At 57.0% G+C, this 15722-nt stretch overlaps 1 protein-coding gene across 3 annotated transcripts in view; it reads right to left on the bottom strand.

The window, feature by feature from the left end:
* The window catches only part of KDM4A (lysine demethylase 4A), a 35561-nt gene that overhangs the window by 7823 nt on the left and 12016 nt on the right, over positions 1-15722 (bottom strand). For all 3 annotated transcript variants that reach the window (XM_075555069.1, XM_075555087.1, XM_075555078.1), the window contains exons 8-16: positions 15097-15234; positions 13808-14055; positions 12953-13152; positions 11794-12170; positions 6066-6186; positions 3170-3351; positions 1218-1422; positions 697-773; positions 102-157 (exon numbers count right to left, since the gene is read on the bottom strand). In XM_075555069.1, coding sequence (XP_075411184.1) covers positions 102-157; positions 697-773; positions 1218-1422; positions 3170-3351; positions 6066-6186; positions 11794-12170; positions 12953-13152; positions 13808-14055; positions 15097-15234 — 1604 coding nt within the window. The remainder of the gene's footprint in view (positions 1-101; positions 158-696; positions 774-1217; positions 1423-3169; positions 3352-6065; positions 6187-11793; positions 12171-12952; positions 13153-13807; positions 14056-15096; positions 15235-15722) is intronic.

Raw genomic sequence — 15722 nt, 5'->3', positions numbered from 1 at the left:
AATTGCCCCCAGGGACACCCTCCCAGCCTCCCAGATCCTGCCGGGCACGTAGGCCAACAGTAGCGCCTTGGCGCTCGGAGCCCACCCGCCAACCGCCTCACCTGTCATCATTGGCCCTCTGCAGCGCCCCTCCTCGTAAGGAGCACAAACAGCAGTCCTGCCGAGAAGAGAGAGACAGGACATGGTTGCCACCAACCCCGTCACAGCCCTGAGCCTTCGGGCGGCTGGAGCCTCAACCTAACAAAGCAGCCTCATGCACTGTGGGGGCTTCACTTCCACCGCCCCTGGATCCAGGACACTGCCAAAGAAAGGCCACTCAGGGCTGAGCCGCTTCCCAAGTATTGTCCTCGCCATTTGGTGTCCACGGTCACTCTCGATAAAATCTGGGTGCAGTGGAACAGGGACACTCTGCCCCAGCTGGCAGCTCCCCAGAGCTCCGGCTGCCTCCTCTGTGGAAGCTGCGTGGCTCCAGGGCACAGGGAAGGCTGCCCCGTCCTTGGGCTCCCAAACACTGTGGCACAACTGAGGCTTCTTCCTCAGGATCTCCACTTGGTCCTAAGACACGGTGGAGCCAGCAGCTGCCAGCTCTGCTCAGGGTGCAGAGATCGGTGGGGGTACAAGCTCCCCTGGGAAGCAGCCGGGCCCTGAGCACATGTGATGTTGTCTCGTGGGACAGTCAGAGGGTGGCTCACTCACCTCCTCCAGGGCATTGGCCGAGCACCGTGAGCACATCCAGTCTTCAGAAGCCTTGGCAGGGGGGACCCCGTAGCAACCTAACAGACACGGAGGAGCAAACTAAACCCAGTGTCGAAATGCACGTTTGCAACTCTTGTCCATAAACCACAGCACAAAGTTGCGGCCAAATCATACAAAATTCCCTGAATTCTAGAGGCAGCATTTCCAGAGCTCAGTTAAGGGGACAGTGTGACCAGGACCCAAAGGGTCAGAAACTGTCATCACTGACCACATCTCCCCTGCCCCCCAATTCCTGCAACCAAGAGGGCACCAGTAGAAGTATGCTCTCCTGGGGAGTGGGTCCCCTTAAAGACAACGAGCCCCAGAATCAATCAGCACCAAATACCCCAATAACTTGGAGACAATCTGTGCCTCTGGGCGTGGGGGAGAATGGGGGGACACGGAGAGGCAGCAAGGGCTTCCAGTGAGAAGACCCACACTGGCCGGGCTCGGGACAGGGCAGGCTGGTGAGTGGCACTCACTGGCATGGACCCGGACGCTGCACCTCCTGCAGGAGACCAGGAGGCTGGTGCCGTCCTCCTCAAGGTAAGGTGTGGACAGGTTGATGTCCGTGCTGCAGCCCGTCGCAGTGAAGCACATCTCTGGGACCAGCGGCTTCGTCCTCTGCATCTGTGGAGCTAGATCCGGCACCACTCCACAGTTCTGACTCAGGCCCCCAAACTCAACCTGAGACGACAGGAAGCGCACACCTTTGTGAATACGCGCCATGCTCTGGGCCTTCCACCTGCTCCTGCGACTGCACGGGGCTCCCGGGCGCACAGCCATTATCCCGGAGCTGCTAATTGAAGCCACCCCTAATGACTCAAATTCAATTTCTCAGCAGCAGCAAACAAAAGCCCCTGGGGGACGACTAAGAAAAAGAAGCGAGGTAAGAGGCAGCTGGGATTTCAGTCTTCTCAAACCAAGTGGTAATAAAATGCTCCAGATGCCAGCAGCACAGAGGTGTGATGGGCTCCCCTCATGTTGTCACCCTGTGATGTGGTGGCCCAGGGGGGCCTCAGGGGCCACCTTAGCTACAGCAGTCACCGGGTCAGAGTCCTTCCAGGAAGAACACCATGCCCTCACACTTCTCTTGGAACTCAGCTGCCTTCCTCCCCCAAGCCTCTGCCATTCGCGACGCTGATGGTGACAGCCAGGTCATCCACTCCCCTCACAGACCAGGCCCACGTCAGGTGGAAAGACAGGAGTGACTCATCCAAAGAGCATGGGGCTGACGTGCCATTCTTTGGCAAAATACAAAAAGCAAGAGACCTGCCCGGCTGAGCAGCATGGCAGGGGGCTAGCTACCAGCCACTCTGGGCAGGATCCAGCCGAGTCCGAGCTGGTCACCTGGCACATACATGATGCTGTGAATGCCCTCCTGGCCTCCTAGGGCTGAACCAGCAAGCTCCATAGTGGGGAAGCCAACCGAGTGCCCCTGGGGGCTGGGGGAGCTCTGTCAGTGTTCCAGTGCCTGGCCTCTCCTCCAGCCTCCCCAGGTCCCTTTTGCTACTGGCAACACTCACTGCGGCTGTGAGGGAGGAAGGAGGAGAAAAAGCGAGAAGACCCGGCGAGAACCAGGAGGCCTCACACTGCCTGGTCTGCAGGACCCCTGCCTGCAGTGCCCATGGGCAGCAGATACCTCTGCCAGTAGAAAAGCTTGCCAGGGTTCCACGGCGTGATGAGCGAGGTACAGAGGCTCCCTGAGGAGCTACACCAGGTCCCCAGCGCTTCTCCAATAGAAAGCCACCACTAGGTTCTCTCCCTAGTAAAGCCTGACCAATCCACAGACGGTTGCAGAGACGCTAGGGAGGAAAGGAAGCCCTCCCCCAAGACAGTCCACAGCCAGCTATGTACCCACAACTTTTTTCTTCTTTTTTTGCATTTTATTAGGGGCTCATACAACTCTTATCACAATCCACACAAATACATACATCAATTGTATAAAGCACATCCGTACATTCTTTGCCCTAATCACTTTCAAAGCATTTGCCCTCCACCCAAGCCCTTTGCATCAGGTCCTCTTTTTTTTTTTCCCCCTCCCTCCCCGCTCCCCTCTCCCTCATGAGCCCTTGATAATCCACAGATTGTTATTTTGTCATATCTTGCCCTATCCGGAGTCTCCCTTACCCCCCCTTCTCTGCCGTCCGTCTCCCAGGGAGGAGGTCACATGTGGATCCTTGTAATCAGTTCCCCCTTTCCAACCCACTCACCCTCCACTCTCCCAGTATCGCCCCTCACACCCTTGGTCCTGAAGGTATCATCCACCCTGGATTCCCTGTGCCTCCAGCCCTCATATGCACCAGTGTACAGCCTCTGTCCTATCCAGGCCTGCAAGGTAGAATTGATTGTACCCACAATTAAACCTAGCCCCCACCCTCTACCCCCAACACTGACACTGGCCCTGCACAAACCAAGGCCGGAGAAGGCTTACCTGATGGTAAGTCAGAAAAATCATGCAGACGGCGCAGTGAGGGGCCTGCTGGGCCATGGCTTCGTTGAATTCCTTTTCAGCCTCAAAGTTTGGGGGGCGGTTCTGCCACAGCTGGCTGAGGGGCTTGGCCCAGGCCTCTGTCTCCTCCGCCTCCTCCTCAGGGGTCAGCTGTTCGGACAACTCTGGAAGAGCAAGCAGAAACGTGAGTCCACACCTGCCTCCACCAGGCGCCCAGGGCCCATGTTTGAAGCAAAGTCACGATTCCAAAGGTATGGTGGGGAAATCCTACATCACCCTTTCATGGACCTCCTCTTCTTCACTCCAGGAGTCCAGCCTGCTGTCTGCTCCCTTATCAGCTGCGAGCACTAAACCCTGCTGCCTTGGGTGGCTTGTCAGAAACCTCAAAGCCTTGCAGCCTCCCAAGTGACAGCAAGCCGCCCCACACCTCACGGGACTTTCCCCTAACGTTGCCGAGTGGGAAACACGGAGCAAAATGCACGGGGCCCGTGTGAGGGTGAAGCTGTCCTGTCAGTCCCTCGGGGAAGTACAGCCAGCTTTCTGCTTTTCTGGGCAGGATTCCTCAGTCCTTCCTGGCTTTGCCTCCAAGGCGACCCCTGCCCAACCACTAATATGCCATGTCCCCGAGCCTGCTGCTGCCCACAGAGCACACCCGGCCGGCAGAAGGCGCAAAGGAGCTGGCAGCACTTTGCTCTCTGCCACCTTTTGAAAGGATGTGTGTGTGCGTGCGTGCGTGCGTCTAACAGGTGACAGGACACAGGCAGCCTAAAATCTTCACAGGCCCCTGGTCGAGATGACAAATTTGGATCTCTTACATATTCAGCTCAAGGGAAGCAGACTCCCCTGGGAATGAAATTCCTCTCAGGAACGACGGGACACCCTCACCATGGAGAGGTGAGTGACCGAAGCACGCCAAGCTAGAAGGGCACAGCCCAGTGGCTCCAAGGAGATGTGAGATCATAGAGCGAAGGGAAAACCCTAAGTCTGAAAGTCAAGGGTGGGCAAGGGCAACCTTCACTTAGGCCTGAATTCATTAGTCAACACCCTCCACTAAGTAGAAGCAAATGGAGGAACACCTCCACACGCTGCCCCAGGCGAGGGACGGACCCAAGGCCAGACTCACTGCCACAGTAAATTTGGACTCAGAGTGGCCCTGTAGGACAGAATAGAATTGCCCGTATGGGTTGCCAAGACAACATTAACGGGAACACAGTCTCATCTTCTGCCTTGGTGCGGATGAGGGGTTCAAACCACTAGGCTTCAGCTCCGTGTGCAGCTCTGGCTGCCTCTGGGTAGTCCGAGGAAGCTCTGGTACAGACTCAGGTCGCGTGCGTCGGTGTGCACTTTGGGTAACTTTGGCTTGGTGCCGATGAACACTACCTCACGCTGTCTTCCGAGTCCCTGTCATCTAAAGGGACCTGGCAGCTGACACTGGATGCCCCCTCTGTGGGGCCAGTGTCCATTAGTGCGGCACAGGGAGACAAGTCAATCAGGTCCGGCCAGGAGCCCAAACTAACCAACGTTCTACACGAATGACCGAGATACACCGGAAAACGGATAAATGGACTGGGAACTAGACAATGAGAGCACACGGACATCTGTGCCGTTCACAAAACCCAAAATGCCCCAACTGGGGCGTTCCCTTGTGAATACGGGATGATTGGGGGGGGGGGGGGTGTTATGTGAAAATTGCCGAATCAAAATTCTATCACTTACATCTGTGAAACCTAGTTGGGCTGTACAGTTGAAGTCGGTGCCTTACTCTAAGACTGTAGACTGGCTGTATGTTTCGGGGGAGCGGGCGCCCAGACTGAGGGGACAGCCAGTGGCACGGTGTGGCCTGACCGGGGCGAGTGGCTTCAACAGCAGAAGCGCCCGTCATGCACATTCTGGGGCAGACAGGAACCACAGGCAGTGACTGAGGTTAGGGGCATGATGGTGCACACTTGTCTCTTCACACACAGGAAGGGATTCGTCCTCTGGGAGCCGCACGCTGGTGGGCCTGAGAGGCCTCCGTGATGAGCGCTTCAGGCCCGGAGGTACAGCAAATATGCATGTGCACATACGCACGCACGTGCCCCGCAAGGGACTCGCACCAGCTCTTGGGAAAATGACGTTCCCACAGAGGGGATCTTCGCTGCACATCCTCCCCACGGCTTCTGGGTTTAGTCCATTACCACGTCTGCTCGGCGGGCCCCTCCACACTGGGGCCCCTGCTCCTCCACTTGCCCAGCATGGCGTCCTTCTCCAGGGGCGGGTGCCCAGAGTCCATCAAGAAAGGTCAGGTAGTCCCCTCAAGACAGAGTGCCACTGGGGAGACCTTTCTCCCACCAATCTGACCATGACGCCCCTGCTTCACACCCGTCAGTGGGACCCACAGGACCTGATGGCAGTCCTCACTACCTCCTCATGGCACGGCACACACAGTCCGGGGCCCTGTCCAGCCACCTGCAGCTGCTCTCCTCTGCACAGGCCCCCGCTGCTGCCCTCCTCGGCCACCACACGGTCCTTCTGCACACCCAGCCACCCACGTGCCTGCCCCGCTAGCCTGTGCGCTGCCACGGAGCGCAAGGACACAACTGCACAGCTGGAACAGGGAGGGCCTGGCAGTGTGGACAGAATCTGCTCTCCTGAATCCTCGGCCCGTGCCGCCCAGGAAGAGACTTACAGGAGCGCCCAGGCAATCTCCCCCTACCCTGGTAGGTCGTCTCTGAGGTACTCAGACACATCATGAATCCTGACCAGCAGATTGCATGAGAAAGGAAGAAGGAAATCCTGCCTGCCTCCTGGGGTCTCTGGGGAAGAGTTCAGCCACAAGCCCACCCGGATCCCCCAGCCTGGCCCCCAGTGCAGGGAAGCACGAGAAAGCACCGCTTACCGTCGTCGCTGACGCACTCCTGCAACACAAGTGGGTGATGGCGGGGGAGCTTGCTTAAGGGCTGACGCCGACCCTTGGACTTCTTGTTCTCCTCCAGGGAAGACATGTACTCGTTGGCACCCTGTGCAGACCATCGGGAGAAAGCCCATCAGTCTTGTCTCCACTCGGGTTGGCTGGGAGCAGAATGTCGTCTCGCAGTGGAAACCAAGCGAGAGAGCAAGGCAGGCAGAGCCACGAGGAAATGGGCGCTCAGCCCCAGAGCCCATCCATCCGCCTGCCTCAGAAAAAGGCTGCAGCGGCTCTCGCAACGGCAACGACGTAAACACTTCATAGCAAAAGGTTAGTCTTTCTGACCTTCTCACAAACAACCTGGAGCCTAGTGTCCCCCAAGTCTAAAGGCGAGGCCGGCGCCAGTCCTTACGCTCGGGGCCGTGGGGCTGCGTCTGAGGGAGCCCCGGAGCTCTTTCCTTGGACCAAAAGGCAGCAGCACTCAAGCGACAGGAGCCAGGGCAGCTAGGGGGGAGGGGACGAGGACGGCTGAAGGGGTGGGCACCAGCTGAGCCGTGCACAGTGCACGGGGCAGCTTCTCCGCAATCAGGACCTCAGCCTTGCTTGTTGTGCCGTGCACTTCCCACGGTTGCTTCCCCCGGGGCGGGGCAAAGGGGAAGGTTGGCTAACACTGCATTTACATCATGCCGAGCAAAGGTAATTAGGCTTAAGAGGTACAGGACTGATTCGCTAGACTACAGTCTCATCAACATATTTAAAACTTGGTTACGCCGACATGGGGAGACACGGGGTCAGCCAGACCCATTAAATGGGGAAATGAGGCCTGGGAGAGGGTCACGCTGCAGGGTGACAAAAATCAATGCCTTCGAGCGCTGCAGAGGCGCGGCCCGCAGCGCTGCTTCAGCGGAGGAAGCCTGAGCTGGGCAACCACAGAGCATCCCAGAACTCAGGGCCGCACTTGGAATGCCCCGGGCAAAGCCGTCTGAGCAGGCCAGCCAACCAGAAGCTGGGGCGCTCCAGGTGGGGTACAGCCTGCTCTTCCAGACACGTTCATTCCATCAACAAGTGGTCCTGAGTGCCCACTGCCTGCCAGGCCCGCCGAGCAGAGGTGGATGCTGCCAAGCCATGGCGTGGAGAACTGTAGTGTCGCCCCAGAGCGACAGCGGCGCCCGGAGAAGAAACACGGTGAGGGAGCGGGGGGGTTGCCGTCCAAGAAGACTTGCATGACCACTTGTAACTGGAAGTGACCGAGCTGAACAGCCTAAACCAGTGGTTCTCGAAACGTACAGTAAGAGCCTCCTTTAGCGAGTGACTCGAAGGGACCTGAGCCCACCGCCTCTTGGACCCCAACAGCTCGACTCTCCATCACACGCCAGCTCTTCTGGAGCACGGACTGCAGACTCCTGCTCAGAGTTCTTTGGCTGAGCCACTCGGACTTGTCAAGGGAAGAGAGGGAAGAAGAGGAGGACAGGGAAGCTCCCACTGCAGAACACCGCCACACGGGCAGGCAGGTGGACTAGGGACTCCGCCACCGGGAGGGGTCAGGAGGTTTCAGAGCTGAGGTCCAGCAGACAGGCAGCCCCGAAGTAAGGAATGTGCACACCAAGGGACACAGGGGAGATCCAGGGGAACGAGAGCAGAGCTCAGGAACACAATCTCTTCCAGACTGCACTTTCAGTTAGGCGCTGTGGAGGGCTTTACAGGAATCCAGAGAAGCAGCTTATGAAAGAGGAGACAGGGGGTGTGTGGTTGACAGGATAATGGTCCCCCAAAGATGCCCACATCCTAATCTCCGGAACCTGTGGAAGATGTTAACATGGCACTGGGGAATTTCAAGTTGCTAATCAGTCGGCCTTAAAAGAGGCAGATTATCCGGGATTATCCTGGCGAGTGCAATGTAATCACAAGGGCCCTTCACGGAGGGGAGGAAGCAGAAGAGTCAGTGTGTGTGATGCAATTAGACCTGGCCTGACTTGCTGCTGCCCTTGAAGGTGGGGCAAGAGGGCCATGAGCCCAGGACTAGCAGAGCAGTTGGCAAGGGCAAGGGAACAGTTCTACCCTCAGGTCTTCACCGCGGTGCACAGCCCTGCTGGGTCAGCACTACAGGACCCGCTTCTGAAGCCACACGTCTCTAGTCATCTGCCAGAGTTGCCACAGAAAGGTAACACAGGACAGGAAGTAGAGACAGACAGGTGGACGGGGTCACCAGGAGTTTTGCAAAGACTAGGCCCCCGGTCGGCTATGGCTACTCACCCAGGGGAGCGGGCAGGATCCCCCACCTCACAGGGGTTACAGTCCAGAGGGAGGCCTGGTGCCCATGCCTGAAGTCCGTGCTGTTCACGGCAGCACGTTGCCTCTGAGCAAAGTGATCAGATCTAGTCGGGTATTGGAAGCTCTCCACAAGTCCACTCCTTCTGGCTAAGTACTCCTCCTGCCTCGTGGCAGCCACACCCTTGAAGCCAGCCTGGACTGCCCATCCTGGACTAATGCCCTCAGTCAATAGTGTTAAGGGCTGGGTAAGAGACTAGTGAGAGGGGTCCACTGTGAGGATGGGGCAGGATGGCATGTGGGGTGTCCCAGGTCCCTGCCTGCCCCACACACGCTCGAGTTCTCTGCTTCCCCTTCTCACATCTGCTCTCTGACCTTACCAAACCGCCCTGCAAATGGCCTTGACAGAGAGCGGCACACAGGTGAACAGGAAGTGACCCGGATTATGGCTGGGGGTCATCTGCGCGGGACTGCACAGCCCACCGGGAGCCCAGCTATGTCTGAATAGAGCAACCACACAACTAGACTAGTACACTGCTCTGGGACAGACAAAGGAGTTCTGCTTTAGCCACACACACACACACACACACACACACACACGTCTTATCAATCCCCCAAATGCACCCAATCCATCAATCCATCCTGACGTCAGCTTCCTACTAAAACCATTAAGATGGACTTCCGTTCAGTCCCTCCACATTTAGAGGGCTTCTGAGCCAAACCCAGGGAACCGCGCTGACCACCCAAGAAGGCAGGTCTGCCTTCTAGAAGGTTCTCTCCTTACTAGTCGAGGGCAACTGGTTCATCCCCTCCTGTTGCATCTCTCAACGGCCCACTCTGTCCTAACTCCTCAGACCTCCCAGCTCCACTCACCCTTCTCCATCATCCCCTTGCATCACCCCACTCCATAAGTCCCTGCTCTTTAACATGTGGTGCACTCACCCACGCACCGCCGCGCCCCCTCACCCAACTCTCCTCCCCTGGGCTCTGGATATGTCATTCTCTCCGAGTGCCCCAAACTCTGGCTGTTCCCTCTCACTCTCCTTCTGAGGCCCCCATTTTTATTCCCACCCACCATGAATGTGGCCGCTGTCCTTCACTCAGCCCATTCACCCACAGTGACGTCTTCAACTCTCAGCCCTTTCATCCCACCTCCCTGAGGACTCCCAAACCAGTCAGGCTCCTCCTGAGTTTCGATAAGCAGCTGACCCCCAACATGGCCTGCACTCACAACGGCCTTGACCTCTCTTATCAATGTCATCCTGCACTGATGGCTGAACGGGTCGCTTCAAAGGGCACGTCGAGGATACCAAGAACCAGGCCCGGTACGGCTGAAACTGTGAGAACTAAGGAAAAGCGTCTAAGCGTCAATTGCAATACTGAAAGACTCTGTGGACAAAGCACTGGACGATGCAGGAAGCGTCAGATGAAATGGAAAGGAATCAGTCGCTGCGCCAGTAAGAGCCAGTCGACATCCAGCCGCTTCAGGAGGGAGTTCATGATCCAGAGCAATGGTGCCGATGACGGAAGGAGTGCAAGCCGCCCTGAAAGCATCCGCCAGCAAGGCTCCAGGACAGACACAATGCCAACTGAAACGTTTCAAACGAGGAAGCACTGACACACTCATTTCTCTACGGCAAGAAATTTGAAAGACAAATATGTGGCCGACTAACTGGAAGAGATCCCTATTTGTATCCATTCCCAAGAAAGATGACCCAACAGAACACACAAATTAGACCACACGGTCCCTGAGATCACAAGCAGCCAGGAGGTTTGCTGGCAATCAGTCTAACGGTTGCTGAGGTCTACTGGACAAGGGGTGGCCGGGAGTTCAGGTCAGATTCGGAAAAGGACATGGATCAAGGGTATTTTATTATTGAATCCTGGCGGAAGGTACAAGATCCAAGATGTTTGCTTGTTTTACTGATGTGCAAAGGCGTCCGATCGTATGGATCCCAACAGACTATGGATAGCCTTACGGATGGGAATTCTAGAATACTTCCTGGTGCTCGTGTGGAACTCACTCACCTCAAGAGGCCGTTGTGCACACAGAACAGGGACTACTGCGTGGATTGCCGCCAGGAAAGGCCTGTCAGGGTCGTAGCCTCTCACCATACTTATGCTGAGGAAAATCACCAGAGAAGCTGGATCATGTAAAGAATGTGGCATCACGGTTGGAGGAACGCTTACTAACAATTTGATGATGCACAGGTGACACGACCTTGCTGAAACTGAGGAGGACTTGAAGCACTTGCTGATGAAGATCAGTATGGATCGCATCTCAACGTAAAGAAAACCAAAAACCCGACAACTGAGCCAATGGGTACCATCATGCTAAGTGGAGAAACGGTTGACGCGGCCCAGGATTTTGTCCTCCTGCTCATGGAAGCAGCAGCCACGAATAGCGCGTGGCACTGGGGAGTCTACCAAACAAGACCTCTCCAGTGCTGAAAAGTAAGGACCTTACTTTGCGGACGGCGCCTGACCCAAGCCGTGGAGCTTTCAACCGCCTCACGTGCATGTGAACACTGGACACCGAGTAGGGAAAACCCAAGGGGAAGAAAATCGCTGTATCTGAATTGCAGGGCTGGAAAATGTTTACAGTAGCACAGACTGCCAGAAGAAGTCGGACGGGCAGAATGTCACTTAAAGTCACGATGGCAAACTTGGTCTCCTGCAGTTTGGACACACTGTCAGGAAGCCAGACCCCGGAGGAGGGCCTTATGCTTGCTAAGGTGGAAGGGCGGTGAGAAAGAGGCAGACCCTCGACAAGACGGGGTGACAAAGTCGCTGCCACGATGAGCTCAAACGTAAGGACAAATCGGAGGGTGGAACAAGGCTAGACTGAAACGCACCAAACACACCAACACAGACGGCCCCGCTCTCGGCCTTCGGATGACTGAGCTGCCCTCATGCTCCCACAGTAGCTCCCAACCCCTCTCCCGCTGCTTCCGCTCAACTGCCGCCCAGCACAGGGCCTCTCCGACTCTCTCCCAAGTTCCAAATTGGTTCCTTGATTTCAAAGTTTTTCCTCTTCATCCAGAAGCAACCCTCATACACTGCAGTCTCCTAGCCCCCTGGCTTGGACCGACATCCAAATAAATGCCAATCCGATGTCAACGGACACTGACCATCCCACGACCAACGTGCAGGACGTCACCTCGGCCGGTGTGCCGTGCTCCATCAAATGCTCGTGGGCTGGGCACTCGGCCATGCAAGCTCCACCCCTTCTGAGGCTGGAAAACAACTCCCCGGACCAAGCCCCACAGAGCCACGAGTAAGAGCCTTCAGCACAGAGCAAGCGCAGAGCTGGGTGCCGCAGACTCTCTGTTCTCAACTACACGCTGCAGGCTCCTGCCCTCTTACAGCACCTCCATATGCCGCCCGTCTCAGCCCCTCCACAGAGCCCCTGCCCGGCAGCCCTCACCCACACCTCTGCTCAGAGCCCTACCTCCACCAGCTCCCGCTCGCTGAGACTTCGGGTGGCATTTTCTTTCTTCTTTGGGCACGGCTCACCCCCGGGGACCCTGCCGTCCCCTTTGGCATAGCTGTGCACAGTGAGAACTCCAGCCTGCCCTTGGGCTCGGCAGGCCAGCGGCTCACTAGTCTCTGAATCAGAAGAGATGGAATCCTGGGAAGAACCAGAGCCCAGGCTGGAAGACGATGGCTTTTTGGAACCTGAGAAGACAAGGCGTGCCCCCACAGAGGCCGGATTCACAGAAAGATCCAAGGCAGCTGCTTCTTGTTCCTCCTCCTCCTCCTCCTCCTCCTCTTCAAGCTTGACGTTTTTAAGCTCTTCAAATTTGACCTCAGTGGAGTCAGAGTAATCTGAAACACACGCGCGCGCACACAGCACATTAGACAGAGTGACTTGCTCCAGGGAGACAAAGAACAAAGCACCTGGCCGGGGAGTGAGGCCGGCCTTGACTGCTGGCTCCAATTCTTAGAGTCGCTCCGGGGTCTTGCTGGGCCACCAGCTTCATCTGCTGTGCCGTGAGGACACCCCCACCTAGCTCCAGGCTTGCTCAGCAAGATAACTGTGCAAACCGGAAGCACAGCTGGGCAGGCGCAGGTGTTCAGGAAGTGCACTGCCGTTTCCTCGCTAACCCAAAGGCGCAAACACCCCGACCTGACAGGGGCCCCGCGCAGCAGCGAGTCCCTGGTGCTCCTGGCCGCCAGCAGGCACAGCTGGGCGCTGTCAACCAAGCGAGCTCTTCATCTCTGACGTGAGATCGCCAGAAGCACCCCCAGCACAGATCTATGCACAACATACCCACCTAGAGACCGTGTTACGGGCTGCGTATCTGACCGCCCCGCCCCACCCCCTTTCTTCAAATACAAATGGCCCCTCCAGCCTCCAAGGGCGCAAACTCACACGACGGCAGGAAACCTCGCCGTCACCCACCTGTTTCTCCAGCCTCGCCTCCTGGGAGCACAATGCCCATGCTGCAAAGCCCCCCCTCTCGCTGTTCTGCAGTGATGCTGACTGCGGATCGCCCCATCTCTCTCCCCTTCTTATCCGTGACCCCGCGCTCCCAAGGAGAGCTAACCCCGAGCACGCAGGCTGTAGGTGAGGCTGTAGCTCAAAACACACGTAACCATCCACTAACCTGGGAAGGCGAGGCCATCCTCCACTTGCCGCACAGAGTTATGAGTGGGCCTCACGGGGGCGAGGGCAGCCTGGCACTCCGTCATCTCGTACTGTCCAGAGCTCAGCTCCTCTTTGGGGAAGAGCTCGCTCTGACTCACCTCCTGCGGGATTTCCAGACACACTCGGTGTCTCTTTGTCCCTATCCGGTGCTTGGCGAGGCTGCAAGGAGGAGACAACCCTTGTCAGAGCCCACACACGAACCCACAGCGGTGGCCAGAGCCCGTCAGGCCTGCCTCGGTCTCAGCCGTGCCTCTCACTTGTGAGGCCCGAGCCAGGGGGCTTCGACTCTCTAGGACACACGAATGCCATCGCCTACCTCCCCCTAGATCTGTTGGAGGATTCAGAAACCGTCTGCAGGCCGCCCGGCCAAGAGCTTCCCCGCAATGGTCTGCATTTCTGCCTCGTAAGAGCTCACAGATTCTTCTGAGGACAGAACTTCCCTGATTCAAACACAGACGACACAGGCAAGAGTGTCGCTGCCTTCCCCTGCCCTTTCGAGCGGTCTCCCTGCCACCACTCTCCCCTTGGAAAGCAGCCTGCAAGGTCAGGCCCTCGTGTGGACACGGCACCCCTTGCTGCAGGAGGCAGGGGGCCTAAACCGACCGGCATTAGCATTCCTGGTGAAGAGAGCCAAAGACGCACGTGGCCGCTTGCGCCCCAAGGACTCTGGAGCCATATGGTAACCAGCGAACCTCCCTCGGCTGCAGGACGCCGAGGCCCCACTCGGAACCTGCTTCTCTGCGGGCCCCGCCCGGGGCTGCCCAGACACGGGGCAGCGCGGCTAGATCGGCTACTTCTGCTGCTGCAGGGTTACCTTCTCCTCGGGTCTCCTTCCTCTCCGCCGGCCTCCACCCCCTCCCTGTCCTCTTCTGGACAGTCCTGGGGAGCGGCTCGGGAGGGCAGGCCGCTCTCCTGCAGAAACTCCGCTGCTTCGGGCGTGGGCAGTGTGTGGTCAATCACTGTGCTGTCCTTGCCGGCTTTCCAAAGTTTGTACCTTTCGGGTTGGAACTTCCTCACAAACACATCCATGGAGATCTTCACCATATCTTTTCTGCAGGAGCACTGCACGAGCAACAAGAGAGGCTACGGGTGAGCGGGGGGCGCAGCTTCCACCAGAGCCCCTCTCCCGCCACCTCCTCGTGCAAACGAGGCAAAGCACACACACACGCACCACGCAGACGACGGCCTGGAATCAACCGGTCGGGCTCGGCGGTGGAGGGCACCCAGCATGCACGACTTGTGGGCACTGGGGAACGTGGTGACGCCCTGCACTCAGGCCCTGGACTCGGGCTTAGCCCTGTGGCTTGCCAAGATCCAGAGTAAACCCCTAAGCACGTCTCAGCGGGAGAACTCTGACGGACTGGAGTAAGAAGTGGTGCCGTGTGGGGCCGGAGTTCTGGTGCCTGACGATCTATTTGTCCCTCGCGGTTTTTGGGGTCAGAGCTAAGACCGCCCCGTCAGAAACACAACCACTGCCGTGCGGAAGCAACACGCCCTGGTTTCCTTGCAGGTTAGGTCTTGTACTTAGGCCTTCTGTCCAGTTCCAGCTTTGTCTGTGGTGGGCGCGGCTTCATTCTTGTCTCCGTGGAAACCCACTTGCTCTGGCACTGAGAGGACTACTCGCTCCCATTGATTGATTGAACGGCTTCGCACCCTTGTCAAAAAATCTCCCGCGACGGGCCGGTTCCTGGGAGCTCGGCTACAGGGCCTTGGTCGCGATGTCTTTCATTATGCCAGGCTGCTTTGGCGACTGAGCTTTGAGGTACGTGTTTACATCAATCAGCAGGCACAAACCCTTCTCCTGGGTTCTTTGTCCAGATCGCTTCGACTAGTGGAGCCATTTCCCATTCCATAGAAAGGTACACTACTGGCTTTTCCTTTTGGGCAAAGACGGCTGTTTGAATATGCATGGGAGGTGAATCACTTATGTCCCAAACCTGAACAATTTTTGTAAAATTCTTTATGAAGACAAAATTTGTGTATTTCTGACAACTAATCTCTCCGACTGTCAGAAGTTCAAAGAAGTGTCCTGATAACCAACTGTAAGCCGACCAGACATTACTGGTCAAGGTCGCAGCACTGAAGAAATCAGGAGGGACTTACCAGCACAGCTTGTTTGCCGTACTCAATCCACCTCCGGGTGGCAAAATTGGTGGATTCAGCGCAGTTGAAGCCATGGTTAAAGCCGGCGTGGTAACCATAGGGGAACGTGATCATAAATTCTCCAGCCTCTTGGGTCACCTGGAGAAGAGATTGAAGTAACTGTATCAGGTGGCAGCCAGGCTACCGAGAGGGACTCAGGTGCCCGTTGGACTGACCACAGCTTAGGATAAGATACAAGGCTGACGGGAGTCTGGGCACCATCTTCTGTCAGACGCAGAGGCTCTCTCAGAAGCTGCCAGGACGCCAACTCCTCCCCTCTCTCACTGGCCGGCATGCCCAGCCACATCAATCATGTACATATCGTGCTGGACGACAGACACCTGGCAGTACCAGTTCTCTAACAGCTTGGACGGGCCATGATTCTCAGTAGGGCACCCTCCCTCCCATTTTCACACAAAGTTCTGGTGCTTGGAATCTAAAAGGTGTCGGTATGCACGGAGTGAGTACCCCGCTCCAAATTAACAAGGGAACCTGCCTCGCACCCCTGGGCACTGACTGGGAGGGTGTGGCATGCCACTTTCCACAAGCTTAGATCAAAATGTCGCTGGGCAGCGATTAAAGCCTAA

The sequence above is a fragment of the Tenrec ecaudatus genome, chromosome 1 (assembly GCF_050624435.1).
Source record: "Tenrec ecaudatus isolate mTenEca1 chromosome 1, mTenEca1.hap1, whole genome shotgun sequence".
Lineage (NCBI taxonomy): Eukaryota > Metazoa > Chordata > Mammalia > Afrosoricida > Tenrecidae > Tenrec > Tenrec ecaudatus.
This window is presented reverse-complemented; position numbering and strand designations above follow the sequence as displayed.